The sequence below is a fragment of the Carcharhinus amblyrhynchos genome, chromosome 3 (assembly GCF_965287045.1).
Source record: "Carcharhinus amblyrhynchos chromosome 3, sCarAmb.v2.hapA, whole genome shotgun sequence".
NCBI classification, from domain to species: domain Eukaryota; kingdom Metazoa; phylum Chordata; class Chondrichthyes; order Carcharhiniformes; family Carcharhinidae; genus Carcharhinus; species Carcharhinus amblyrhynchos.
The window spans coordinates 109,692,552-109,717,831 of record NC_137326.1 but is presented as its reverse complement, the minus strand read 5'-3'; the positions used below and the strand labels follow the sequence as shown (position 1 = coordinate 109,717,831).

Genomic DNA, 25,280 nt, shown 5'->3' with positions numbered 1-25,280 from the left:
AGGATGTCTCAAAGCATCACACAGCAATTCAGTATCTCTGAAGTGCAAACACTTCCAGGACAGAAAAATGTTAAGATGGAAAGGCAGATTTTTCATATTTCTCAAAACACAGCACTATCATTTAAATTAGCTAGTACATACACACATATGTATTTCCTAACAGACTGAGTTAGCCCAAAAGCTGAAATGTTAACAGTCATTGCACCTGCATCATAAGATATCATGCTACAAAGAGGCTTTTTCCTCGCTTGGCAGTGATAGGAAAAAGCAACAGGAAAGTATTATCTGTATCCATGCACCAATATCTACTCATTGCCAGGTAGGCCAGAAAGAGAGGAAGAAGGAAACTCAAAGACAAAGCATGTGAAACGAGAGGGGAAAAAAACTAAATGAATAAAAATACAAAGCAGAAAAGAAAACAAAGTGAGATACAGGTAACAAGGTAAGCAACAAGGTAAGTTTATTCAGCCTATCTGAATTTAGACAGAATGATAAGGTTGTTCAAATACATAGCTGGTAGCTGTATTCACCCAACACCTATACATGCATCCTTTTAACAGTCATCATCAGCAATGAGAAATAGGTTGATCTTGCCCCTCATTATACCAGGAACATTACAAACCATTAAGTGCCCGAGTGCTACCATTTTGTGGTGTAGTGTGTTACAGAAGCTTTGGAATGGTGAGTAGGGAGACGACATACAAACCTAGGCTTCCTCTGCTCTTTATTACTCACTCTGTTTGCTTCTGTTTGAGGACCCTCCAGAACTTGGGCGGCTCGTCTGTTGAGGACCAGACTGAGAAAACTGCGGGGCAATTGTTGGAGTTTTGACCTTTCGTGGGCTAGTAGAAACATCTGGAGTTCTAGGAATCTTGGGCCTACTGTCAAATGCAATTTCGTAATCATTTTGCCTACAAGGGCAGAAACAACAGAATGGATGAACAAAGGATAGCTGATACACAAATGGGCCAGAACTCTCTGATATCGTTTGTCCCACCACCGCTGCCAGTGAGTGGAGAATTTGACACTCAACCAAATCATCGTTCACTGCATCGGGACCAGAGAAACCCAGCCGTGGGCAAGGTCGGAGAATTCCGGCCATCATTATATTCAAGGTTAAGTGCACATCTAATTATTAAACCACATTTTAATTTTCATGACACAAAGCTAATTCTGCCACCACTGCTGGAAAATGTAGCAAGCAAGTGAACCATTAAACAACTGGATCTCAACTGAATGGTCTGCAAACTTTGTTTCTTCTTTGCATTATGTGAACAAAAATGTTATCAGGATAAAGGGGAAGAAGATAAAATGGAAGGAAGGGAACTCAACTATAAATCTGATTACCTCTTATGCTGAACACTTGAATCAACTGTACCACATTCATATTAAGATTAGGTAGAATGTAAAGAAAGGAAAGAAAAGGGGGCAGGTTCACCTGGTTTTCTTCCAGTTAATTTAAATGGAAAGAAAATCAGATGGGTCATGTTATTAAAATTTCTTTTTTACTCCATCCTTAAGGTTACAAAGCCAAAGCTCAGAGTGGACCAGGCAAATCCAAATCCAAATCCAAATCCATTCCTTGCTTGATCCAAAAGCTAAATTCAAATTCCAATTCAATCTAATTCGTGGCCCCCACAAGAGAGATAAACAAGATCCAAACTGACAAGCTAAAATATCTTGGGCTTGATCTGATGCTTGATTTTCTTCTACCCTCCAGACATTTTTCTTTGCTGCTGCTCAATTTCATCTGATAAAAATGAAAAGTTCCTCTGCCTAGTTCACATTAATGACTCGAAGATCATTAACGTTTAAAACAGCTGCATAAATTGATAAAATATACTTTGTTATAAAAGGATGTATGGAAGTAACATAGTGTTCAGTGCATCCTGTTAAAATGCAATCAAATGAAATGACTAACTTCACAGAATCCCTACAGTGTAGAGGGAGGCCATTCAGCCCATTGAATCTGATTCCGGTGGAATCAGATGAAATTAGCAATGATGGGTGGAAATGTACACATTTGTAATTATTTTAAACACACCTTGAGAAAGAAATATAAAGATTTTATTGTATGGTACAATTTGTGCATTTTAGTATTAGCATTGTCTCCTCACCTGATAGATTGTCTATTCAATCTGTCAAAAGACCTGATACCTAATGAACTTGTAGCTGCTGTAAGATCCTGATCAAAATCACCAACTGGATAATCCAACTGTGATGTATTCCGATCAAAATCTGTGGGGTAAAAAACACAAGGTGAATTCCATCAAAAAGTATTAAGTTTAAGTATTACTGAAAAAAGCTTTGCCACTTTTCACCTTGCCTTGACAAAATATCTATTTCCAGCAATAACCAGATGACTAAAAATGATTCATGTGAATAATTTTAGTCTTAGTAAAAACTCTGCACAATTTTGGGAATCTTAACTGCAAAATTCCATTTGTGTATGGAAGTGAAGATGTGCGGGTTAGATTGATTGGCCAATCTAAAATGACCTTAGTGTCAGGGGGATTAGCAGGGTTAATATGTGGGGTTACGAGGATAGAACCTGAGTTGGTGCAGGCTCGATGGGCCAAATGGCCTCCTTCTGCACTGTAGGGGTTCTATGAAATTCACAGAAAAGCGTAATGGATGGATGAATGAGTAGTCTAGTGAACTTACTGGTCCCCGTGCCGTTGGGAGGACGTAAATCCTATTGGTGGAGTGCAGCTTGTGAAGATTGAATGAATTTGGTCACAATGGATTGAAGGCCAGAAAGAGTTAAATGAAAGATGCTTTTTCTGCCGATTTTTCTGTCAACTAGGATCAGAAGATCATGGAAGAAATGGGAAGTAACGTTGGACTGGGAAAATCTTCGTGAGCAGTGGCAATGACCAGACAATTTGGTCCGAGGCCTTGCTTATGGCAGGGAATTGTGCAAGACTGGAGCCAGAGACATGTTACAACATGCCAGCAGACCAGCTACAGTCTCACTGGGGGAGGAAGGTAATGAAGAAGCAGCACTGTACCAGAGAGGTTGACATCTTTGAGTATTTTTTTATGAAATGTGTGTAACTTTGACGAAGGGTCATCCAGACTCAAAATGTTGGCCCTCTTCTCTCTCCACAGATGCTGTCAGATGAGATTTCCTATTATTTTCTGTGAGGTGTTTAGGGTGGGTGAGGTGGTAGGTAGGGTGGGTGAAATGGCAAATTAATGAGGTGGGAGATGGGCGGAGTGGCTGGTAGGTACTATTACATTTTATTTGTCAATTACTTTTTAAATTAATAGACATGCAGGCACAGAGGTGATTTAGGTCCGGATGGAATGCATCCGAGGGTTCTGAAAGAAATGGCGGAGGTGATAGTGGATGCCTTGGTGGTTATTTTCCAGACGTCGCTGGATTCCGGGGAAGTGCTGGAAGATTGGAAAGCGGCTAATGTTACGCCGTTGTTTAAGAAGGGTGGCAGGCAAAAGGCAGGGAATTATAGGCCGGTTAGTTTAACGTCTGTTGTAGGTAAAATGTTAGAATCCGTCATCAAGGAGGAAATAGCGAGGCATCTTGAGGGGAATTGCTTGATAGAGCAGACGCAGCACGGTTTCGTTAAGGGGAAGTCGTGTCTGACAAATTTATTGGAGTTCTATGAGGATGTGTCTAGGGCGGTGGATAGAGGAGAGCCGGTGGATGTGGTCTTTCTTGATTTTCAGAAGGCGTTTGACAAGGTACCTCAGAGGTTATTGCAGAAGGTACGGTGACATGGAGTTGGGGGTAGGGTGTTAGCGTGGATAGAGGATTGGTTGTCAAATAGGAGGCAGAGAGTGGGGGTTAATGGGTGCTATTCGGATTGGCGGTTGGTGACTAGTGGAGTGCCCCAGGGGTCGGTGCTGGGGCCTCAGCTATTTACCATTTATATAGATGATCTGGAGGAGGGAACCGAGTGTATGGTGTCGAAATTTGCTGATGACACCAAGATTGGTGGAACGGCAAATTGTGCGGAGGGTGTGGAGAGTCTGCAGAAGGATCTAGATAGGCTGGGCGAATGCGCCAGGAAATGGCAAATGGAATTTAATGTTGGCAAGTGCGAGGTGGTCCACTTTGGTAGGAATAATGGTAGGAAGGACTATTACTTACGGGGCGAAAAACTGCAGCAGGCGACGGTGCAGAGGGACCTCGGGGTCCTTGTGCATGAGTCGCAAAAACCCAGCCTGCAGGTGCAGCAGGTGGTCAGGAAGGCTAATGGGATGCTGGCCTTCATAGCAAGGGGGATTGAATATAAAAGTAGGGAGGTCTTGCTGCAGCTGTAAAGGGCATTGGTGAGGCCGCAGCTGGAGTACTGTGTGCAGTTTTGGTCGCCGTATTTACGCAAGGATATTTTGGCCTTGGAGGGAGTGCAGAGGAGGTTTACTAGGCTGATGCCGGAGTTGAGGGGGTTGAGCTATGAGGAGAGGCTGAATAAACTAGGTTTGTACTCGTTAGAGTTTAGAAGAATGAGGGGAGATCTCATTGAGACGTATAAGATGATGAATGGGATGGATAGGATAGAGGTGGAGAGGCTCTTCCCACTCAGAAAGGACAGTAGGACTAGGGGGCACAGCCTCAAGATAAAGGGGGGGGCGGTTTAGAACGGAGTTGAGGAGGAACTTCTTCACTCAAAGGGTGGTGAATCTCTGGAATTCTCTGCTCGTTGAAGTGGTGGAGGCTGCCTCGCTAAATATTTTTAAGACGCGGGTTGATGGGTTTTTGATAAGCGAGGGGATTAAGGGTTATGGGGAGAGGGCGGGAATGTGGAACTGAGACACGACAGATCAACCATGATCTTATTGAATGGCGGGGCAGGCTCGAAGGGCTAGATGGCCTACTCCTGCTCCTATTTTTTATGTTCTTATGTAACATCGTAGCTTCCATTTATTTTAATTCAGCAACCAAACTAACTAACAGCATGTATTCTGCAATCCAATAATGCACTACTGGCTTGCAAAGTATGGCAAGCTAATTAAGACACACAGTACACAACAAGTAGGGTGGTTGGTGGGGGAGGTAGCAGGTGGGTAGCATGGCAACTAAGTGAGGTGGCAGGTGCGTAGGGCAATGAGTAGAATGGCAGATCATTCGGGTGGCTGGTCATTAGGTTAGGGTAGGGCACCTGATGAATAGGGCAGCAAGTGGGTAGATAGGTGAATTAGCAGGTGTGGTTCGGGAAGGGTAGTCAGGTTAGGTTGTGGGGTTAGTCTGGTCAGGAGAACTGGTTGGGCGGGGAGTTCATATGAACGATAGGAGTGGCGGTGTGTGATCAGTTCTGTAGTTACTAAGGAGAGATACTAGGAGTGCGATCTTACCAGCTGTTCATGCCACGGTCCCGCTGCAGCGAAGTCGGAGAATTTGGCACCCCGGCCAAATCTCTGTTCATTGCAGTGGGATGAGAAAATCCTGCCAATGTGAACGGCCATAGTATTCTGCCCTAGATATTTCCTGGGTATGTTAATTAGAGCTATTCAAGACCTCCCACTCTTGTGGAGGGTGCCCTCAGGAGAGGAAAATTGCCCATTGGAATCCTGGTCAATTCAGACGACCCAGAGGCTGGAAGAGCAGGGGCCAATATTGTGCAATGTTCTTATTATTTTTGTACCTTAATAAATGCCTCAACCAGCACATTGCTGAAAGACTTAGGAAAGATATGGCAAAATATGTAAACACAAGTTACAGTTAATATAAATCAGTAGTAAGTTTAAAGCAATAATACAGATTTTCAGCTTACTGACAGGAGAAGCACCAAACTCAGAAGCACTTGTTCTACTTCCATTTCGAGTAGGTGGCCGTGTGCTCTGCTGTGAATAGAGATTTCTCTCTGTGCTGGGGCATCGACTTTCATGCTTATTGAGAGCAGTTCCTAACCTGCAAATTATATAGAAAGTGAAGTTTTGACAAATTCTGTGTGGACATTTGATTAAGACTGTACTCAATAAAACCATTTTTAGATACTCAGAGTAATGCAAATTAAATTGTCCTTCTGTTCGTAACTAGTGAAGATACTACGCATTTTGCAGCAAGTTTTACTTTACTTAATTATTTTTCTGTCTTTCTTTGGTTTACTTTTCTATTACTTTCCTTCACGAACAGAGGGTTTTAAAATGGATACTTCACCATTTAATGTTTCAATCATGGTTTGAAATTATATTGCTTTCTCAATATTCATACACTATAAATAACATGGTACATCACTGAAAGGACTGCGATTATTTGTTCTGTACCTGGTGTGACTACAACTTTTCAATTCACATAAACTACAACGAATAATCTACACTTCACTGGCATCCCACATATGCAGGTGCAGCAGGCGGTAAAGAAGGCAAATGATATGTTGGCCTTCATTGTGAGAGATTTCAAGTACAGGAGCAGGGATGTGTTGTTGCAATTATATAGGGCTTTGGTGAAGTCACACCTAGAGTATTGTGTGCCATTTTGGTCTCCTTTTCTGAGGAAGAATGTTCTTGCTCTCGAGGGAGTGCAGCAAAGGTTTACCAGGCTGATTCTGGGATGGTGGGACTGATGTATGAGGAGAGATTGCCTTGGTTAGGATTGTTTTTGCTGAAGTTCAGACAAAAGAGAGGTGGATTTTATAGAGACTTATAAAGTTCTAACAGGACTTGGCAAGGTAGATGTAGAGAGGATGTTCCTAATGGTGGGGAAGTCCAGAACCAGGGGTCACAGTCTGACCATTTAGGATAGACCATTTAGGACGGAGGTGAGGAGACATTTCTACACCCAAAGAGTGATGAGCCTGTGACATGAAGTAGCTGGTGCAAAACATTGAACGTATTCAAGAGGCAGCTAGATAGAGTATTTGGGGCGAATGGGATCAAAGATCATGGGGAAAAAGCAGGGTTAGGCTACTGAGTTGAATGATCAGCCATGATCGTATTGAATGGCAGAGCAGGCTTGAAGGGCCAAATGGCCTCCTCCTCCTCCTATATTCTATGTTTCTATATGAAAACTCAAATTGCTAAGTACCAAGGGCAATATAAGCAAAATTAAAACTGTCACAAACACAGAATAGTTTATATTATACATTATAAAATACAATGCTCTAGATATGAAGATTTCCACCAAGTAACCTGATCATTAAAGAAAACAGTGTTTGCTTTTTTATCACATGCTTTGATAAATCCAGACTACTTACGACGTATGGCCCACTCTGTGCGTGCTGGGTGTAACTGGTCGTCGGAGAGGTTCGTCAACACTTTCATTCAAAAGTGGCATAGGCTTCCTCCTGGCCTTTATCGTGTTTGTCATTATCTGTCAAATGATAGAAAACCATTGTAAAAATATCTGAAAGTGCACATATTTCACATCATTAAATTATGACAACTAGTGAGGCTCATGATATTTGTTTGGAAGGGTAGCTACACAGTGCTAGGGACCCAGGTTCCATTCCAGCCTTGGGTGATTGTCTGTGTGCAGTTTGCACTTTCTCTCCTTGTCTGTGTGGGTTTCTTCCAGGTGCTCTGATTTCCTCCCTCAGCCTGAAGATTAGCAGGTTAGGTTGATTGGCCAATTCTAAATTCCACCTCCGTGTCCAAAGATGTGTAGGTTAGGGGATTAGTGGGGTAAATATGTAGGGTTACAGGGGTATGGCCTAGGTAAGATGTTCTGTCAGAGTCAGTGCAGACTCAATGGGCTGAATGGCCTCCTTCTGCACTGTAGGGACTCTACGAAAGCCAAAAAGACATCATACTTGCCTGGTCATTGAAAGCTTATTCAACAATTTGCACGTTTAGAACATGGTATGTATTGCACCAAAATATTTTAATCATCAGCATAATTTTTTATCCTTCTGATTGGCAATATATTTCGGATACAAATTCAAAAAAGGTTCTCAGTGGGGTGCATCTGTAAATTGATGCAAATACTTGTTGTTAGTATTAATCAACTAATTACTTTTACAACATAAGCTACGTTTGTATGCCAAAATAATTAGTGTTGCTAGAGGAAAAAAGTGGCTGTGACAGGGGTATAATCTTGGCAAAAAAAACAGAAGAGCTTTCCATTCCTTAGAAATAGATCTCTGATAACTTAATATTTTTGTACATTGGAATTTGTATTTTTCTCATTAATGTGACCCAAATGTATTCTGTTTTGGGCATCAACTGCAATTCTAGGAATTGAGTGAAATATCCAGCCTGACTTTAACATACTCAGACCTATTTCCTTGACTTAATATAATTATTTTCTTTACTTTTTTTTTCAGTTCTATGAAATACTTGTTGTACATTACTCACAAATTATTAACTATCTCTTTTCATTGCACAATGAGCAAGTATATTGGCATTGAGTCATACAGACCAGAAGTTTCAAGGTACACACTTTGATTTGATTTATTGTCACATGTATTAGCATACAATGAAAAGTATTTTTTCTTGCATGCTATACAGGCAAAGCATACTGTTCATAGAGAAGGAAAGAAGAAAGTGCAGAATGTAATGTTACAGTCATAGCTAGGGTGTAGAGAAACATCAACTTTATATACTATAAGGTTGTTGTTACCATGCCCTGGCTGGGGAGAAATAGGAAGGACAGGTAGCACCAACCAAAGCTCCCAATATTGAATACCATTTTTTCAGAATTTGTTCTCAACACATGGGCGATAATGGGAGTTGACCCAGGGAAAGTTACAGATCTCCGTGCAAATCTACAGTCTTAATGACTGCCACCACATAGATTGGGGTTATTCACAATCCAGTAAAGAGGGTGATTGATTACAAAACCAGCGCCTCATGACTTTACCCTGATCTAAGACCCTGAACAGTGCATCCCTTTCACTCAATAAATGGAGTCAAGATTACTCCTCGGGAATCTGCTGGATCAGATCCATCACCCACCAGGGCCATGCACTATTCCTGGTAGTTTCCCACAAGGTCAACACTGATCATTAACCTCCCATATACAATTATAACCACACTTCATCAGAAATATGAACAAATGCCAGAATTCTGGAACAGTAATTAGACTTTGTTCAGATAGATTGTTCAATGAGTAATTGTTTCACCATCTGAAAGCATAATATCTCAACCAAGGAAGGTTATAAACATTATTGTGGCATTATGAATAAAACCGCAATATTCACATTTCTTAATTGCAATTGCCTCATATTTTGTGCTTGGACAAAGTCCTTTGAAGGATTTTGGTCACTCAGTTTTTGGACAGATGTGTTGAATTGGCCAAAATGGGAGGTCCCAGCAGCCGTCAAGCCACCTGACTTCACCTTGATGCTGTACAATATAAAACCAGATATCACAGGCCATTTGACAACATACGTGCTGAAAATTTGCAGACTTCACAAATTTATATTTGGCTTTCACTTTTATTCGTTCTTGTTAACCTTGATGGCTGAATTTCAACAGTATGGCTGGTACCAAGTTCAGATTATTGAAGCATATTTAAGCTGGATAAGGATCCACAGTCAGTCAGAGCTGATGACCAATCTCTGTGTTTACTAAATGATGTGTGACTTGAATTATTGTTGTTACATATGTTGGGATACAGTGAAAAGTATTGTTTCTTGTGCACTATATGGACAAAATATACCATTCAAAGAGTACATAGGAGAGAAAGAAAGGATAGTGTTGCAGTTACAGGTAGGGTGAAGAGAAAGATCAGAGGACTGGTCTGTCTGCGCACATCTTCAACAGTTAATGTTCTACTCCAGAAAGCTTTTATTTGCAGAGATGTACATTATAAGCGTCCTAATTCAACAACAAGTTTCAGTTTACTTCTAAATATTGGAGTACAAGCAAATAATTCCCAGTTAATGCCCATCCCCTGAACACAATTAAATACACGATTGCTATACAATTATCAGTTGCTTTCTGTTGTGGCAGCAACATTTGTGACCAAGTACTTGCCGTAGCCACCTTTATCAAAATAGTGTTCAGAAAGACCTCAAGATTGGTGTTGTATTCCTTATTCTAACAGCAGTCTGATGCCATCTAGCATTTTGTTGTTCAGGTGAAAGTACTGAGCATTCTACTGTATTGGATCACCTGCATAGTGGAGCTGCTGTTCCAGGGCTGCAAAATGCTAGTGCTTAAATGAACTCAGTAGTATCTTAAATGGTCAACTCCTCACCCAGTCTACTTGGCCATCATACTTGACTTGTGAAATCTGTAATGAAGAATTACTCAGGGGGTGATCTTACCAAAAGAGTTCTAAGTGCTGAACGAACATGAAATCAGGAGAGGATTGCGCAAATTTTTTGGGTGAGTTACAAATCCAATCTTATCACACACTGAGCAAAAATGAAGCAATGCCTGTTTCCCACCAGCAGTGGGAGGGGCCTAAGTTCATCCGAAAGCCAGCAACTCTCAGCAGAGGGCAATCGATTGACTGCGCTTCTGCCTGCCTCCCCTTAGGTCCCACCCATTTATGACCCACCAAAGTAAATCCCGCCTGCTAATGCCAAGCCCTCTTGGCAGTGCCTGGTGTCCGCTGAGCACTGCAAGTGTGCCACTCTGGCAATATCAGGGTGTCAGGCTGTGTCAACTGTCCGGGGGGCTTTGGGGCAGTGCCAGGGGGTTCCAAGGGAGAGGTGACAGTTGTTCCGTGTCTGTGGGGGTCGGGGATGGGGGTTGGTGACACAAGGTCCATTGTGTCCATGCCATGTTCCGTTTTTCTATTTTTATCTTTTTTTAAAAGGAACGCCCTTTCAGAGGCCTACATTGCAGAAAGGGTAGTCTCATTCAGAGCCCATCCCGCAACATGACATCATGGGACCTATCTCCTGGCCTTTTTTCACTAAATGTCAAAAGATATGGCAGGAAAAGCCAGCATTGCACCCAGGGGTTTACACTGTGCTTTTCCCACCTGAGTTAGCATAGAATACCTACCGTGCAGAAAGAGACCACTTGGCCCATCAAGTCTGCACCAACTCTCTGAAAGAGCATCCCACCCAGGATCTCTCCTCCACCCTTTACCAGTAACCCCCCACCTTTACCATGGATAACCCATGGTTAATCTACACATCTTTGGACACTAAGGGCCAATTTAGCATGGCCAATCCACCCAATCTGTACATCTGAGGAGTGTGGGAGAAAACCAGCGCACCAAGAGAAAACCCATGCAGACACAGCGAGAACATCTAAACACAGTCACCCGAGGCCCGAACTGGAGATGGGTGCTGGTGCAGTGAGGCAGAGTGCTAACCACTGTGCCGCCTCAATGACACTTAGGCAAAAAATGGCAAAAGTTTGCCCAATAAATATATTAAAAATGCTACCTTATTAAAATACATATCAAATATACAAATTTCCCAGAAAATTAAAATAGGAGAATAATTTCTTCATAGAAACTGCCCATTCTGCATCAGATGACGTTTGGCCACAACAAAGAATCATATATCCACCAGGGAACCAACTTAGGTGGGCTCTGACTCCACATCGCTTTCAGATAATGCAAAGTCTATACAGGTTGAACTTAAACGATTTAAAACTGATATATTCCCTAAAGCATGTGAAGGTGACTCCTTGAATTTTTGGTGCAAGTTTATTATGTGTTTCACAAATGATGATGTAGTGGGGATTATGCAGAAAGTAAAGTTGCAACAGAAAGGAGAAACTTGGCTAGATAACCCAATAAGTATCATGACCTCCACCCAAAGCAGCTATTTTATGAAAACTATTTCTCAACCATTATGTCCTGAATGTCCACATTTTACTCAAATAGCCCATCTTTGCTAAATAGCTAGGAGAAAATTTATAATTGCTTTTACTAACTCAGCAACCAATATCTTAGATGTTTCACAATCATCTTCAGTGTACAACTAACATTGTTTTTAGATGTTTGTAAATGAACACCTACCCCTAGGTACTCAGCTGTCAGTAGTTTTTCTCCTGATAATTCTCCAGGCTGAGGTTTTAATATTTCAGCCTTGTCCAGGTCAGCTTCCATTGCATCCTGATCATCCTATTATTGAGATTGTAATAAATTAGTAAAGTCAAATAAACATGTAACACATAAATAAACCAGGTTAGTCAAATTTTCTTACTTCTGTCCAGTTATATGGTCAGAAGCTGGGCAGCTTTTAAAAGGTTAAAATGAAGTAAATAGAGTTTAATGTTGTAAGTGCCAAAATAACTCTATCCCATCATCCAGAACTAATGATTGTAAATTATCTAAGAACTAACAAGGGGCAAGAACATTGGTGGGTGTAAACTGCCAAACAGTAGTCGTAATGTTGGGAAAAGCATGGGACAGGAAACCAGAGATGCACGTGTTAAAGGAACATTTGTGATTATGAGCAATTTTAATCTGCTTATAGATTGGAAGAGCCAAATTAGTCACAGTACAATAGAGAAGGAATTTCTGGAGTGCATACGAGATGGTTTTCTGGAACAATTCATTGAGGAACCAACAAGGGAGCAGGCCATCTTGGATTGGGTGTTGTTCAATGAGAAAGGATTAGTTGGCAACCTAGTTGAGAGAGAACCCCTAGGGATGAGTGACCATAATAATTGTCAAGATGAATAGTGATGTAGTTGATCCTGAGATCAGGGTCCTGAATATCAATAAAGTAACTATGATGATATGAGGCATGAATTGATCATGATGGACTGGGAAACATTAATGAAACAAAAATTCAGCGGACAGGCAATGGCAGGCACTTAAAGAACAAATAGGTGAACATCAGAAGTTGTTTATTCCGTTTTGGCACAAGCATGATAAGGGAGTTATGGCCAAACCATGCTTACAAGGGAAATAGTATGAGATTCAAGGAAAAGGCATACAAATTGGTCAGAAAAAGTAATAGGCCTGAGGATTGGAAGCAGTTTAAAATTCAGCAAAGGAGGGCCAAGGGATTGAGTAAGAAAGGAAAAATAGATGTGAAACTGACTATAAAAGTTTCTTTACATATAAAGAGAAAAAGATCGATAAGAATGAATGTAGGCCCCTTACAGTCAGAAACAGGAGAATTCATAATAGGAAATAAAGAAATGGCTGAGGAATTAAATTTATACTTTGCTTCAGTCTTCACAAAGGAAGTCATGAGTAATGTACCAGAAGTGCTGAGAGAAACATGTTTTAGTGAGGGGCTAAAAGGAACTCAGCATTATAGAGAAATGGTTTTGGGGAAATTGATGGATTGAAGATGGATGAATCTCCACGTCCCGATGATCTTCATCCCAGAGTACTTAAGGAAGTGGCCCTGGAAACAGTAGGTCTATTGGTGGTTATTTTCTGGAATTCTGGACAGGTTCCTACAGATTGGAGGATAGCTAATGCGAGCCCACTATTCAAAAAGGGATGTAGAGAAAAAACAGGAAACTATGGAGCAGTGAGCCTGATGTCAGTTCTGGGGAATAAGTCCATTATTAAGAATTTCATAACCCAGTATTTGGAAGGCAGTGGTATAATCAGACAAATTCAGTATGGATTTACAAAAGGGAAATCATGCTTGACAAATATACTGGAATTCTTTGAGGATGTAACTAGTAGATTTGACTAAGAATAGCCAGTGGATGGGGCTTATTTAGACTTCCAGAAGGCTTTCAACAAGGTGTCCATAACAGACTACTATATAAAGTTAAAGCACATGGGATTGCATGTGGATGGATTGAAAGCTGGCTAGCAGATAGGAAGCAAAGAGTTGGCATACATGGGTCATTTTCTGATTGGCAGTCAGTGACTTGTGGACTTCCATAGGGATCTGTGCTAGGACCCCAACTGTTCAATTATATATTAATGATTTGGAGGAGGGAACTACATGTATATCTCCAATTTCAGATGATACCAAGTTGGGTTGAAGGATGAGCTGTGAGGAGGATGCAAAGATGCTTCAGCATGATTTGGACAGTGCGTGGACATATGAATGGCAGATGCAGTATAATGTGGATAAAAGTGAGGTTATCCACTTTGACAGCAATAATAGGAAGACAGCTTACGACTTGAATAGGTATAAATTGAGAGATGTGGATACTCAATAAGACCTTGGTGTCTTCGTGCATCAATCGCTAAAAGCAAAGCACGCAGGTACAGCAGGCAGTAAAGAAGGCAAATGGTATGCTGGCCTTCATAGCAAGAGGATTTGAATTTAGGGATAGGGATGTTTTGCTGCAATTGTATAGGGTATTAGTGAAGCCACACCTGGAGTAGTCTGTGTGCAGTTTTGGTGTCCTTATCTGAGGCAAGATATCCTTGCTATAGAGGGATTGCAGCGAAGATTTACCAGACTGATTCCTGGGATGGCACATCCTTCATATGAGGACAGACTAAGTTGGTTAGGATTATATTCACTGGAGTTCAGAAGAGTGAGAGTGGCTCTCATATAAACTTATAAAATTAGAGGATTAGATAGGGTAGTTTCAGAAAAAATGTTCTCAATAGTGGGAGGAGTCCAGAACAAAGGTCATAGTTTGAGGATAAGGGGTAAACATTTAAGAACTGAGGCGAGAAGAAATTCCTTCATCCAGAGGATTGTGAATGTGTGGAATTCACTACCACAGAATGTAGTTGAAGCCAAAACTTTGTCTGATTTCAAGAAGAAATTAGATATAGCTCAAGGGGCTAAAGGAATCACGAGATATGGGGGGAAGGCGGGGGATCATCAGAATCTGATGACCAGCCATGATTAAAATGAATGTCAGAGCAGGCTCAAAGAGCCAAATGGCCTACTATAGCTTCTAGTTTCTATGTTTTTACGGACAGAAACAAAACAGACACAACACTTGGAGAATGTGTCAACTCAAATATAGGAAACCTTTTGAAAAATTCTTTTAAATATTAGCATTAATTACGAGGAGAAATTCAGACCAGGCAACCTAATTGTATTTTCAATTCCATCATTATAAAAAGGCAATTAAAGACACTGTACTCCTCAGCCCAGGGAAACCGTCCAAATAATAGAACTTAGTTGACAGGTAGTTACCACTGGTAATATAAAATTCAATGTTCATTGATCATTATTGAATTTGTTAGATTTATACTGGTTACAGCTGCAAATACCTTAAACAGAAGTCAATTTTGCTGTAACTGTGGATGTTATGTATAAAAATGTATTCCAATTGGCAGAGAAAAATAATTCTTGCCTGCCTCTTCTAGTTATGTATATCTTGCTAGGTTTAAGAAGGAACAACACTGCGAGATAAGCTTTTTCAAAGATCAGATACACATTTACAATCATAAAGGACACCAGGGCTGTAAAAATGTGTTGTATATGAATAATTGCCAAAATTACATCAGAGCTTTTACTTTTACCAACTTCTAGAAGAAATTATACTTACTTCATCATCATCTTCTTCCTCTTCATCATCAGAATCTGACTCTTCAAGTACCTCCTCTGTCAGAAGTACATTTAAAAGTTACAGCCATGTCATTTTGAGAAACTAAAATGAATAGCTCACCAATTTACAGAAACTTTGAAAGTTAATTAGCAGCATTTTACAATTGATGTTTAATACAGCAAATCTTAAGACATGCACTTATTTCTTTTTAAGCGAACTTTAGATCACTAACAGCATTGAGAAAATATTTTTATTTGCATTGTTTCTCTTGTACACTAACCTGAATTGAGTTGCTTTATAATAAACTCGAGTTGTCTGTTCATCTCAGTATTACCTTCTTTAATAAAACATCGAAGAATTTCCTCCATGCCCTAGATGTGCATCAGGAAAGTGGCATAAGGAAACTAAATCACAGAAATAGTCGATGAATAAAGTCTGTACACCCACTCCTATACCTACCATCGCTTTTGCCTCCTCGCGTAATGAAGGGATGGCAAGGATGCTGTATAAAGCTCCGTTAACATATGGTCTGATCTGAAAAAAGCAGCTGGCATTCAGTTGATTTATATTTGGTAACAAAAGTCTCATGACTATTTGATAATTTTGTGATCATATTATGTTTTAAAATCAAAGACAGATTGATATTGAAAGCTAGAAAAGGAATCAGATTTTTGCAGATATTTTTCTACATGTGATTAAAGCATGAACAGGCCTGTTTGATTATTAAATAGTGGACGACCTGAATCATACAATGAACACCATAATTAGAGCTGGACTCTGAAATCATAACTAGATTGAGATTTATTTATGAGAAGAAGAAACAATAATTAATCAAGATGATTAATAGTTATATGGTAGTACAGAACTTGAGTATTGTTGAAAAAAGACATTTTGTCACAGCTTTTTGTCTTGCACTCATCAAGACAATCGCAAGAATACCAAAGTCTGGGGAAGTAACTGTGTAAAAACAGTGCTGATTGGTTGGCAAGTGGACTCTAATTGGTAGTGATGTTGTCAGGGAGAATGCGTCAGTTAATTGTGACTGACCGAAAAGTGCTAAGCATTGTTTGAAAATTTAAACTCAACAGTTTGTTTCTGCTTGGACAAGGTATTGCACTGAGATTCATGTTTTTTTCAGCAGTGTTCTAAAGAATTGCACTTATTTGGAAACCTAGTTGTGGGTTCTGTACTTCCTGTCTCCCCAACAAGTTATTAAAGCAGAAACTGGTTTAACACAAGTTGCTATAATACAATATTGAAATGGAGTTTGATTATTTTAAAAAAAATGTAAAAAGATATAAAGAAAGAACAGAAAAATTGATAAGTGTGCACAGGCAGGTGTCAGCAAAAATATGATGGGCTAAAAGGCTGTGTTATGTGCTTCAAATTGCATAATTCATGATCGCACACTTACACAAAAAGTTCACCCATTTCACTCTGACACCAGGGCTCTCTCCATCCTGCTCCTTTTCATATAAATGTGTAAAGTGAGATTCCATCAGAAGATTACAAGATATTTTTATCCTACCACATGAATGTTCTTAGACTAACATCTTTCACAATAAATCTTCAAAGCAGTTAAAGGTGGCTTTGTTTTAACTTTTGAAATGATAGGAATTTAGTAAATTGTTTGATGGTCTCTATGCCTTTGATGAAGATATTCAGACATTGGACTAACTATTATGACATAATGCTTCTTAATTAAAAATGCAGTAACATACATATGTGTACAATTTTAAAAATTCTTGTGCTTAGATACATCCAACTGTATATATATGTAAAATCATTTTCCACTGGTTCTTCCGATCTCGATAATCTGTTCTCTCGCAAAGAGCAACAACTGGGGAATTTACAAGTCACCACCAATCTACAAAAACTTGTAAACTTCTTACTACAATTAGCCTGTTTAGGTCACTTCTCTACAGGAAATATGTGGACAGAAAATCGCAACTCCAGACTATTCCCAATCAGGCAATGGATAAGCATTGAATGTGCTATTACAATTTTTAAAATTCTACTAAATTATTTCCAGAAACAAAGTAAACACAGAGTTTTATCATGCACTTAGAGATTGTACCTCATGATTTTCATGACCCAAAAGATCAGACAACACTTTCAGCACCCGTCTTGCATCTTCTGCACATTTCCTTTTACCTGAAAGGCGGTAACATATATTTTCTTTAGATTTTAACAGGTTGAAGTACAGAAGTCCTTATTTATAAAACATGATTCCTGAATGAACAGGTCTGTTTGATTATTAAATAGCAGGTTACCTGTATCATTCTTCCAATGTGCTACAATCAACATCATAACCAGGGCCACATCAGGAGACTGGCACATTCCTTCTCATTTATATCAATAAGAAGAAGAAACAATACTAACTAATCAAATGGATTGAATGATTTGTTTATCTTTAAAAGCAGAACTGGTTTCTATCCAAATTGGTAGCATTCTAACAACACAGGAATTCCAAATGTACCAGAATTACTAGGATTATCTCTGTAATTGTTCTCTTTCATGGGATTTTACAGTCTGGCTCAAATGGAAACTGATTATGTAAAAAAAAAGGACGTCTGGAAACAAAGAGCTGAATTTTATCTTCAATACATGTCAGTCTCACTATTCAAGTTTATTTTCACAACTCTCAATAGAATTGCACTAAAATGTTAATGACATAAAAATGAACAAGGTGCTCACTTTTGAACAGATCATCCTGCTCTTTGAAAATCAGCTGTGAATAAACTAATTACAACATAATTGCTTGCCAACTCCTTTGGCCTGGGAGTTTGTACGGTACCCTGCATTTGCCGACAGAATTCACCCTGTTAGTTAACTTCTGTTAGGTGTTTTGGACAACTTTTTTCTGGACAGAAGCATTAAAAAAAAAAATCAGCAGCTCTCCATTGTACCATTCTTGCTCAAATTGCATCTCAATTGCAAAAAGACCATAAGATAATAAGAAATAGGAATGGAGTAGATTTTTTAGCATTTGTACTTGACCCACCATTTAGAAAGAGCATGGTTGATATGATTGTGGCCTTAACTCCACTTTCTTGCCATCTCCACCCTTGATACCCTTGTAGATCCAACCTGTCTAAAGCACTCTTGAATATATTCAATGACCCAGCCTCCAGAGCTCTCTGGCAAGGAGAATTCCAAAGATTAATGACCTTCTGCAAGAAGAAATTCCTCCTCATCTCAGTCCCCTTATTTTTAAGCTGAACACACTTGCTCTAGATTCTCCAATGAGGGAAAATATTCTTTCAGCATTCATCTCTCAAGCCCTCTTAGAATTCTATTTGTTTCAGTAAGATCATTCTTCTAAACTCCAGTGGAGTTATGATCAAAGCTGGTACTTACAATCTTCCCTTCTAATGCATTCCTGATGTCAGCCATGCCTCTGTTGAAATTGCCATGCACACGTATGTGTGTAATAGAGCTAAACTGAGGTAATGGTTACCCATCAGACCCGTATGTCTTCTAGCAGCTGCTTTCAGAAGACAAAAATAGGAAGCTAGGGTGGGTTGGATAACTTTTCAGGCATAAACGGGCTGTAGCATAAGAACTAGAAGAGAACAAAATAACATTAAGCGGGAGAAGTGAGACTCTCTCATTCTCTGATTTGTGTTGGATTAACTAATATGTCAGACCAGATATGGAGTTCAGAATTCTTCTCAATATCCTTTGGTCAGAAATAGAAAAATAAAACAATGACACCTACAATTTTAGTTTGGAACATTGTCAATGCGTCTTTTACTGAAATGCCAGACAGCGTCGGTTAAACAGGCTGTGATGGTTCCTAAGCTTAACTTTTAAAGTCATGACTCCTGAATAAGAGCTGCTGGACAAGGTGTCAAAAAATTGGAAGACTTCATGGCTCAGGAGTTGGAAAAGTTTTTTTTTAAAATGAGGAGCAGGTAAAAAAGACAGTTTTCACCTTTAACCACCAAAATCTAAATGCACTGATGGCAGCATTTCCATTTTAGAAAATACACTCAAGGTAAAGAGATGTAACAAATTTCAGATCTGCACCCAGCCTTTGCCTTAAGAGGTTCTCTGCACTTACGAACTTAACTGCCTCATATCCAGTCATATGAAAAAAGGTAGCTGTTTGGGTTATTACAATGTTGCTGTGTTGTTGTGTGAACTATGGTGAATTTGCATTGATCTCCTGTATTCCAAAACGTGGACTGATGAACTTTTCAATTACATTAGGCAAGTTGTAAATCAATGGGCTGCTTATTTTGTTTTACAAAGAAATGCCTAATAAGAAACATTTACTGTGAGTTTGATCATATATATCACCCCACAAACCAGAGAAAATAACTAAAGAAGAAACAAAGCACGCTACGTTTCCCTATGGTAGGAAAATAAGCTTGAACATTTGCTTTGACTGAATCTAATTTCTTATGTATCCATATCCACAGATGCTGCATGTTGTGAATTTAACCTCTGTTCAATTGAATTTAGCTTAAATAGCTGTTTCTTAACACACAGGTCCTCCTCAGGTTAAAATACAAATGCTGAAATAACAAATCGTACTTTGGACATTTGGATAAAACTTGGATCCTATAAAGCATTTTGAAAGATACAAGCATGAATTCTCAGTGCTGTGATTGAAATCCACTGTTCTATTTCTAGTGCTCAAGAATTATTCAGAAATTATTAACTTTCACAATCTACAAAAGAAAATTTCCACTATGTATCAGATGTGGCAAAATCATGAGCACGTTGCTCATAAAGGTACTGGTGATTTTGTCACACCTGGTGCACAGTGAAAATCTTCCCTGTACATCCTGTAATTCTTCATTGTACAAACACAGAGAAAGTTCGCTGCCAATCCAGTGGTATTATACCGTACCTTGGGTACGAAGACAGAGGTTCATAAACAGTGCAACAGAGTATTCCAAAGTGTAATCTGACAATGAATCAGAATCTTCCAGTACACTCAGCAGCCAGAAAATAATGTTATCTTTGACCATAGCTGACTGCAGTGCTCGTCTGTAAGAATATAAATGTTAATTGTATTGTTACATTGGAGGATAAAATGTGGAGGTATCTTGAACATATTAAGAGTAGACTGCTAGATCATTAAGAATGTCAGCAGGTAAGAGTCAGACATATGTAAATACACCATTCTGTAAATAAACCAACTATCAAGTAAAGGATTAGTGTCTAGTTTCATATACTTGGCTTGGGATCCATTTAACAATAAAGAACACTTTCTATGGCAATATCTCAGGAATTTACAGGATAATTCCAGTTGTAGAATACTATTTTTTATTACTGATATCAGAAATCAAACCATTTAGATGGATAAATTGCTGTTAGTTGGAATTACCGGTGGAATTGGTACTAGGTACAGGCACAATTTAAAAATCGCAGTCCCAGGCATATCTGATTCCCAATGCCTCTGGATGGTCTACAATTTTCAAAGTGCGGGCAAGGTTAGGGAATGGGGAACCCTTCTCATCCAATACTCTTACATTCCTGCTAATGGGCCTGGAATGTTGGCATTGTTTTGCACAGTGGTTATCTCTGCTGCCTCACAGCTCTAGGGACCTAGATTCAATTCTCAGCTTGGGTCAGAATCTGTGTGGAGTCTGCACGAGTTTCCTCCGGGTGCTCCAGTTTCCTCTCATAGTCCGAAAGAAGTGCTGATTAGGTGCATTGGCCATGCTAAATTCTCCCTAAGTGTGCCCGAACAGATGCTGGAGTGTGGCGACTAGGTGATTTTCACAGTAACTTCATTGCAGTGTTAATGTGATTAATAAATGAACTTTTACTTTAAAACTTTAATCTTCAAAGGAGATTGTAGAAAATCCCAACGGTCGTCATACATGCTAGTGCACAGCTGTTGTTTCAGTGTGGTCAAGGAAAAGTAGTTTTACATCAGCAATCTTGCACCAGATCATGCGCATTATCTACATTTTGGTTCTTTAGGCACCATTTTATGCCTTTATACCTTTGGCCCTCTGAGCCACTGTCGAACCTTTTCAGCAAGGCAGTGGCAGTATCCATTATGGCTGCCATTTACCTTTGCTGCTCGTGCTTTGCTGGCAGCTCCCACCACTTGGAGACACTAACTACGCACTGAGCTCAATTAGGGCATTAACATTTCAAAACAAAGTCAAGGTGCAAGGCCAGGAGATGGAATTTATCTGGGCCTTGGAATCCTGGCCCCACTTTGACAATCCAACCCTCTGTAACTGCATTATTCTTTTTATGCACGTATTCTGTCTAAAGGAAATATCAGAACTGAATTTGCAATCTTTCTCATGCTCTGCTGTTATCCTGTCCCTATTTAGTTCAAGATTGTGCAAGAAGTTATGAAAATATTTTCAGCTTTTTTTTAATTCACTGTTCAAGTTAACACTGTCAAAGCCTGAGCATTTGGCTATGTTCAGTTCAAATTGTTTTCTGGCACTGAAGATCTTTTTGGGGAGGGGTGCATGAGGAGGGGAGGGTTAGATGGGCAGGGGATTGTTCAATTGCAGAGGCTCCTCACATAGGTTCCTGGATCCAGGAGGTAGATGTAAAGGTACTCACATCCTGAACCTGCCAAGTCCTTGCCTCTATGGAGCTGCCAAGTCTCCCAATGTTCGGGAAACAATGAGCTTGAGAAACTGAGAGATTGGAGTTAAAATTGAAAACCAGAATGACATTGAGGCTTGTACTCTCATTATCATATTTAAAACACCAATCTACCTCTTTGGACCAGGATAGTTGCCCAGCCACCCTTCAGCCTCATTTAATGCCAGAAATGGATGGGTAAAAAACAGGTTTGACTGAGGAAACAGATTCCCTCTCAGCTGAACCAAACCCACCGGTTTCGTCAGGTTAAATTTCCTCCCAAGCTCCTGGTCAACTCCTCTCCAAAACACATGAGAAAACACCTGGAAAACTCTGGTCTTCTTCCAATCAGCTCTCGCAGTACAACACATTCTCCCAGTTGATTAATAGCAACAGCAAGATGCTGGAAAACATGCACTATTGTCTGGACCTTGGCAGCCTCTCTGCGGCAAAGGCAGACAAAGACAATAAAATTATCATTGCCTCCAAAGTGCCAGTTCAGCCTTCAGCTGAAGGGGAATAAAGAGAATAAGGGTTATTCTTCCAACCTGCTGCATTGTTTAGCTTCCACACGTCTCCAACTGCCGGATTTCTGGTGCTGTCAGCTTTGCACCAAAAACTGGCGCAGAGCTGAATACATTTTTTAAATTAGAATTACCATCCTTTTAGTGGGCCCGGGACTGAAGTCTCCAGGCCCGCTAGCGTCTCTGCGCCCTGCCAAGAGTTCTTTACTCCATCAGGGTTTACAACAGCTCCCCATTAGTGGGGAGTGGGCAGCCTGACCCTGCTAAAGTGAAGGGGGTCCATCGAGGCCCCTTAGGAGGTCGGGGGAGTAGTGCTGCTGCGCTGTCAATGATGTGGAATCAGGGGGTTGGCCAGCGATTGAGAGGCCAGAAGCGCAGGGCCACTATGCATGCACAGATTTCCACTTTGACAGATCGACACATGCGCAGTGGCCCTCTCAGCGCTATGCTACTGGCCTCTCCAGCGGGAATAGGCCCGTCCCCTGATTTTTAATGAGATTCGCATTAGGGCTCTCTGTCATGCACAGAATGTGGGAGATTCATTTTGAAAATCCAGCTTAAAAAAACCCAGCAGGCTTTACTCCAATTTTTACGAGAATTCGTCACTCAGAATTTTTTTGGGAGAATCCCTTTTGTGTTTAAAAGAACAAGGATTTCAAACGTGTGATTAAGGTCATGATTTACTGGCCAGCAGTGATTCCCACGCTCCTAAATGCTTCAGAGACTTGGACAATCTCTAGAAGGCACCACAAAGCATTTAAGTACCACCAGCAGCGCCTTTACTAGGTCCTCCATATCTAGTGGCAAGTGGTCCATCATCAGTATTCTCTCCCAAACCAACTTACCCAGCATTGAGGCACTGATCACTCAAAACAAGCTCTGCTGAGTGGGGTTGTAGTTCATATGCCTGACACCAGATTTCTGAAGTAATTGTTCCACTCAGTCGCAGCAGAAGACTCCCAGGAGATCAGCGGAAATGCTTTAAGGATGTCCTCAAAAGCATCCCTGAAGAGGTCAAACATCCCTGCTGGCTCTTCAGAGTCCCAGGCTTGTGACCATACAGCTTACGAACCGAATCAGTGTAATAACCCAAAAGCAAAGACTGTGGCCAGGACTTTCCACCATGCAAAGGTCCTTGTGCAGGATTTTCCAATTTTGGGGCAAGTGTAGCTGGAAGATTCCACCTATGGAGTCAATTTTCACGTATACACATTCCCTCTTTTCAGCACACAGCTGACATCTGCACCTTTAGCTATTTAGGCCCTATGGTCTGGTATTCCCTTCTGAAACCTTTCTGCCTTTTCACTTTACTTTCCACTTTTACAATCTTCCTTAAAGCATATGTCCTTGAATAAACTTTCAATTAACGTCATCTCATATCTCAGAATTCATTTTTTGCCTTTGTGAAACACCTTGGTATATTTTCCTACCTGAAAGGTATTAGATGAATTAAAGTAGTTATTACCTGAGACTAAGTTTCTGTAGGGCTCCTAACACATTTTCTCTAGTTATGGAATCCTCCTCTTCAGTCTCCAGTGTTTCTTCAAGTATATTCAATAACACTGTGCTCTGTGCCAGATATGTTCGACCTGATGCACACAAGAGGAGACAAAACAGAACTGTTGAACTATGTCAGATCAGATTATTAATAACACAAAAGCAAAATACTGCAAGTGCTAGAAATCTGAATAAAGACAGAAAATGTTGGAAACACTTAATAGTTCTGGCAGCAAATGTGAAATGAGTAACAGAGATAATGGGGGCGATTCTCCCAGCCAGCTGTGCGGCTTTTGGAGACGCCGTTTAGCAGGCTTCCTGTTGGGCACCACGACCTCCGTATGCCTCTGGCCATCAGTCATTAACATTGTCAGCTCTGTGCCAGGAATCGGTGTGAAGCTGTATAAATTATTCAAATGAGGATTACCATGTAATTAGCAGACCAGGGGCTGAAATCTTTGGGCTCACTAGCCTTTCCTTCCCCACCAGGAGTGTTTCACTCCAGTGGGGTTTACAACAGTTGCCCACTAACAGGAAGCTGGAGGCCCAATCCCGCTGAAGTGAAGGGATGCCGTGGAGGGCCCCCCAGGAGGAGGTCGGGCATAAGGGCGGTGCCCCATGGGCATTTCCAACTGGCTGCCTGGCACTATCCAAGGGGCAAAGTGGCAATGTCCAGGGGGCACCTTGGCACTGCCCACTGTGGATCAGGCAGTGCCAAGGGAGTGAGGCCAGAGGAGGCACAGGGCCTTATTGGGAGGTGGCGGGGGGGGGTGGAGAGATCAGTGGAGGTGGGGGAGGCTTCTGCTGCCATCTTGCACTTGGCAATAACAGAGGGAGGGAGGCCAGCAATCGTGGCTGGCTTGCAATCGGGTGGCTGGCAGTGCAGGGCTACTGTGCATGCGTCGGTCTCAGTACTGACAGATCAACGCATGCACAGTGGCCCACTCAGCACAATGCTGCTGGCCTCTCCAGTGGAAATTGGCCCCACCCACTGGTTTTTTAATAAGATTCACGCGAGTGCACTCTGCAATGCGCAGAGTGTAGGAAATTCATTTTGAAAACCCCACTAGAAAAAGCAGCGGGATTTACTCCAGTTTTTATGCAAATTTTTTTTTTAGGGGAATCCCACCCAATGTTTCAGGTTGGTGACCTTTCATCAGAATATTCAACAGATTGTTAAGAAATCAGTTTTATTTTGATGCGGAGTAATCACATAAGCTAACAAAGATAAGACTTTTCAAAATTCTGATAAATATCAACTAGGGCATAAAAATAAAAACTCACCAAGTGACAGCGATGCAAAACCATTGATTAGACGTGCTGTATACTGTCGGACAATCTCACTCTTTGAGTTTAACAAATTAATTAGGCTCCTCTGCAACAAGGAAAAACATGTTTTCAAGCTTTTACTTAGCACTCTTCGGGTTAGCTTGA

General features: G+C 40.6%; 1 protein-coding gene across 5 annotated transcripts in view; it reads right to left on the bottom strand.

Moving 5' to 3' along the window:
- armc9 (armadillo repeat containing 9) overlaps nt 1-25,280 on the bottom strand; it is a 94,445-nt gene that overhangs the window by 10,741 nt on the left and 58,424 nt on the right. For all 5 annotated transcript variants that reach the window (XM_080185689.1, XM_080185692.1, XM_080185691.1 and 2 more), the window contains 12 exons: nt 25,131-25,221; nt 23,815-23,938; nt 20,114-20,253; nt 17,330-17,406; nt 15,712-15,786; nt 15,533-15,623; nt 15,253-15,308; nt 11,834-11,938; nt 7,161-7,276; nt 5,739-5,875; nt 2,118-2,238; nt 736-911 (listed from right to left, as the gene is read on the bottom strand). In XM_080185689.1, coding sequence (XP_080041815.1) covers nt 736-911; nt 2,118-2,238; nt 5,739-5,875; nt 7,161-7,276; nt 11,834-11,938; nt 15,253-15,308; nt 15,533-15,623; nt 15,712-15,786; nt 17,330-17,406; nt 20,114-20,253; nt 23,815-23,938; nt 25,131-25,221 — 1,309 coding nt within the window. The remainder of the gene's footprint in view (nt 1-735; nt 912-2,117; nt 2,239-5,738; nt 5,876-7,160; nt 7,277-11,833; nt 11,939-15,252; nt 15,309-15,532; nt 15,624-15,711; nt 15,787-17,329; nt 17,407-20,113; nt 20,254-23,814; nt 23,939-25,130; nt 25,222-25,280) is intronic.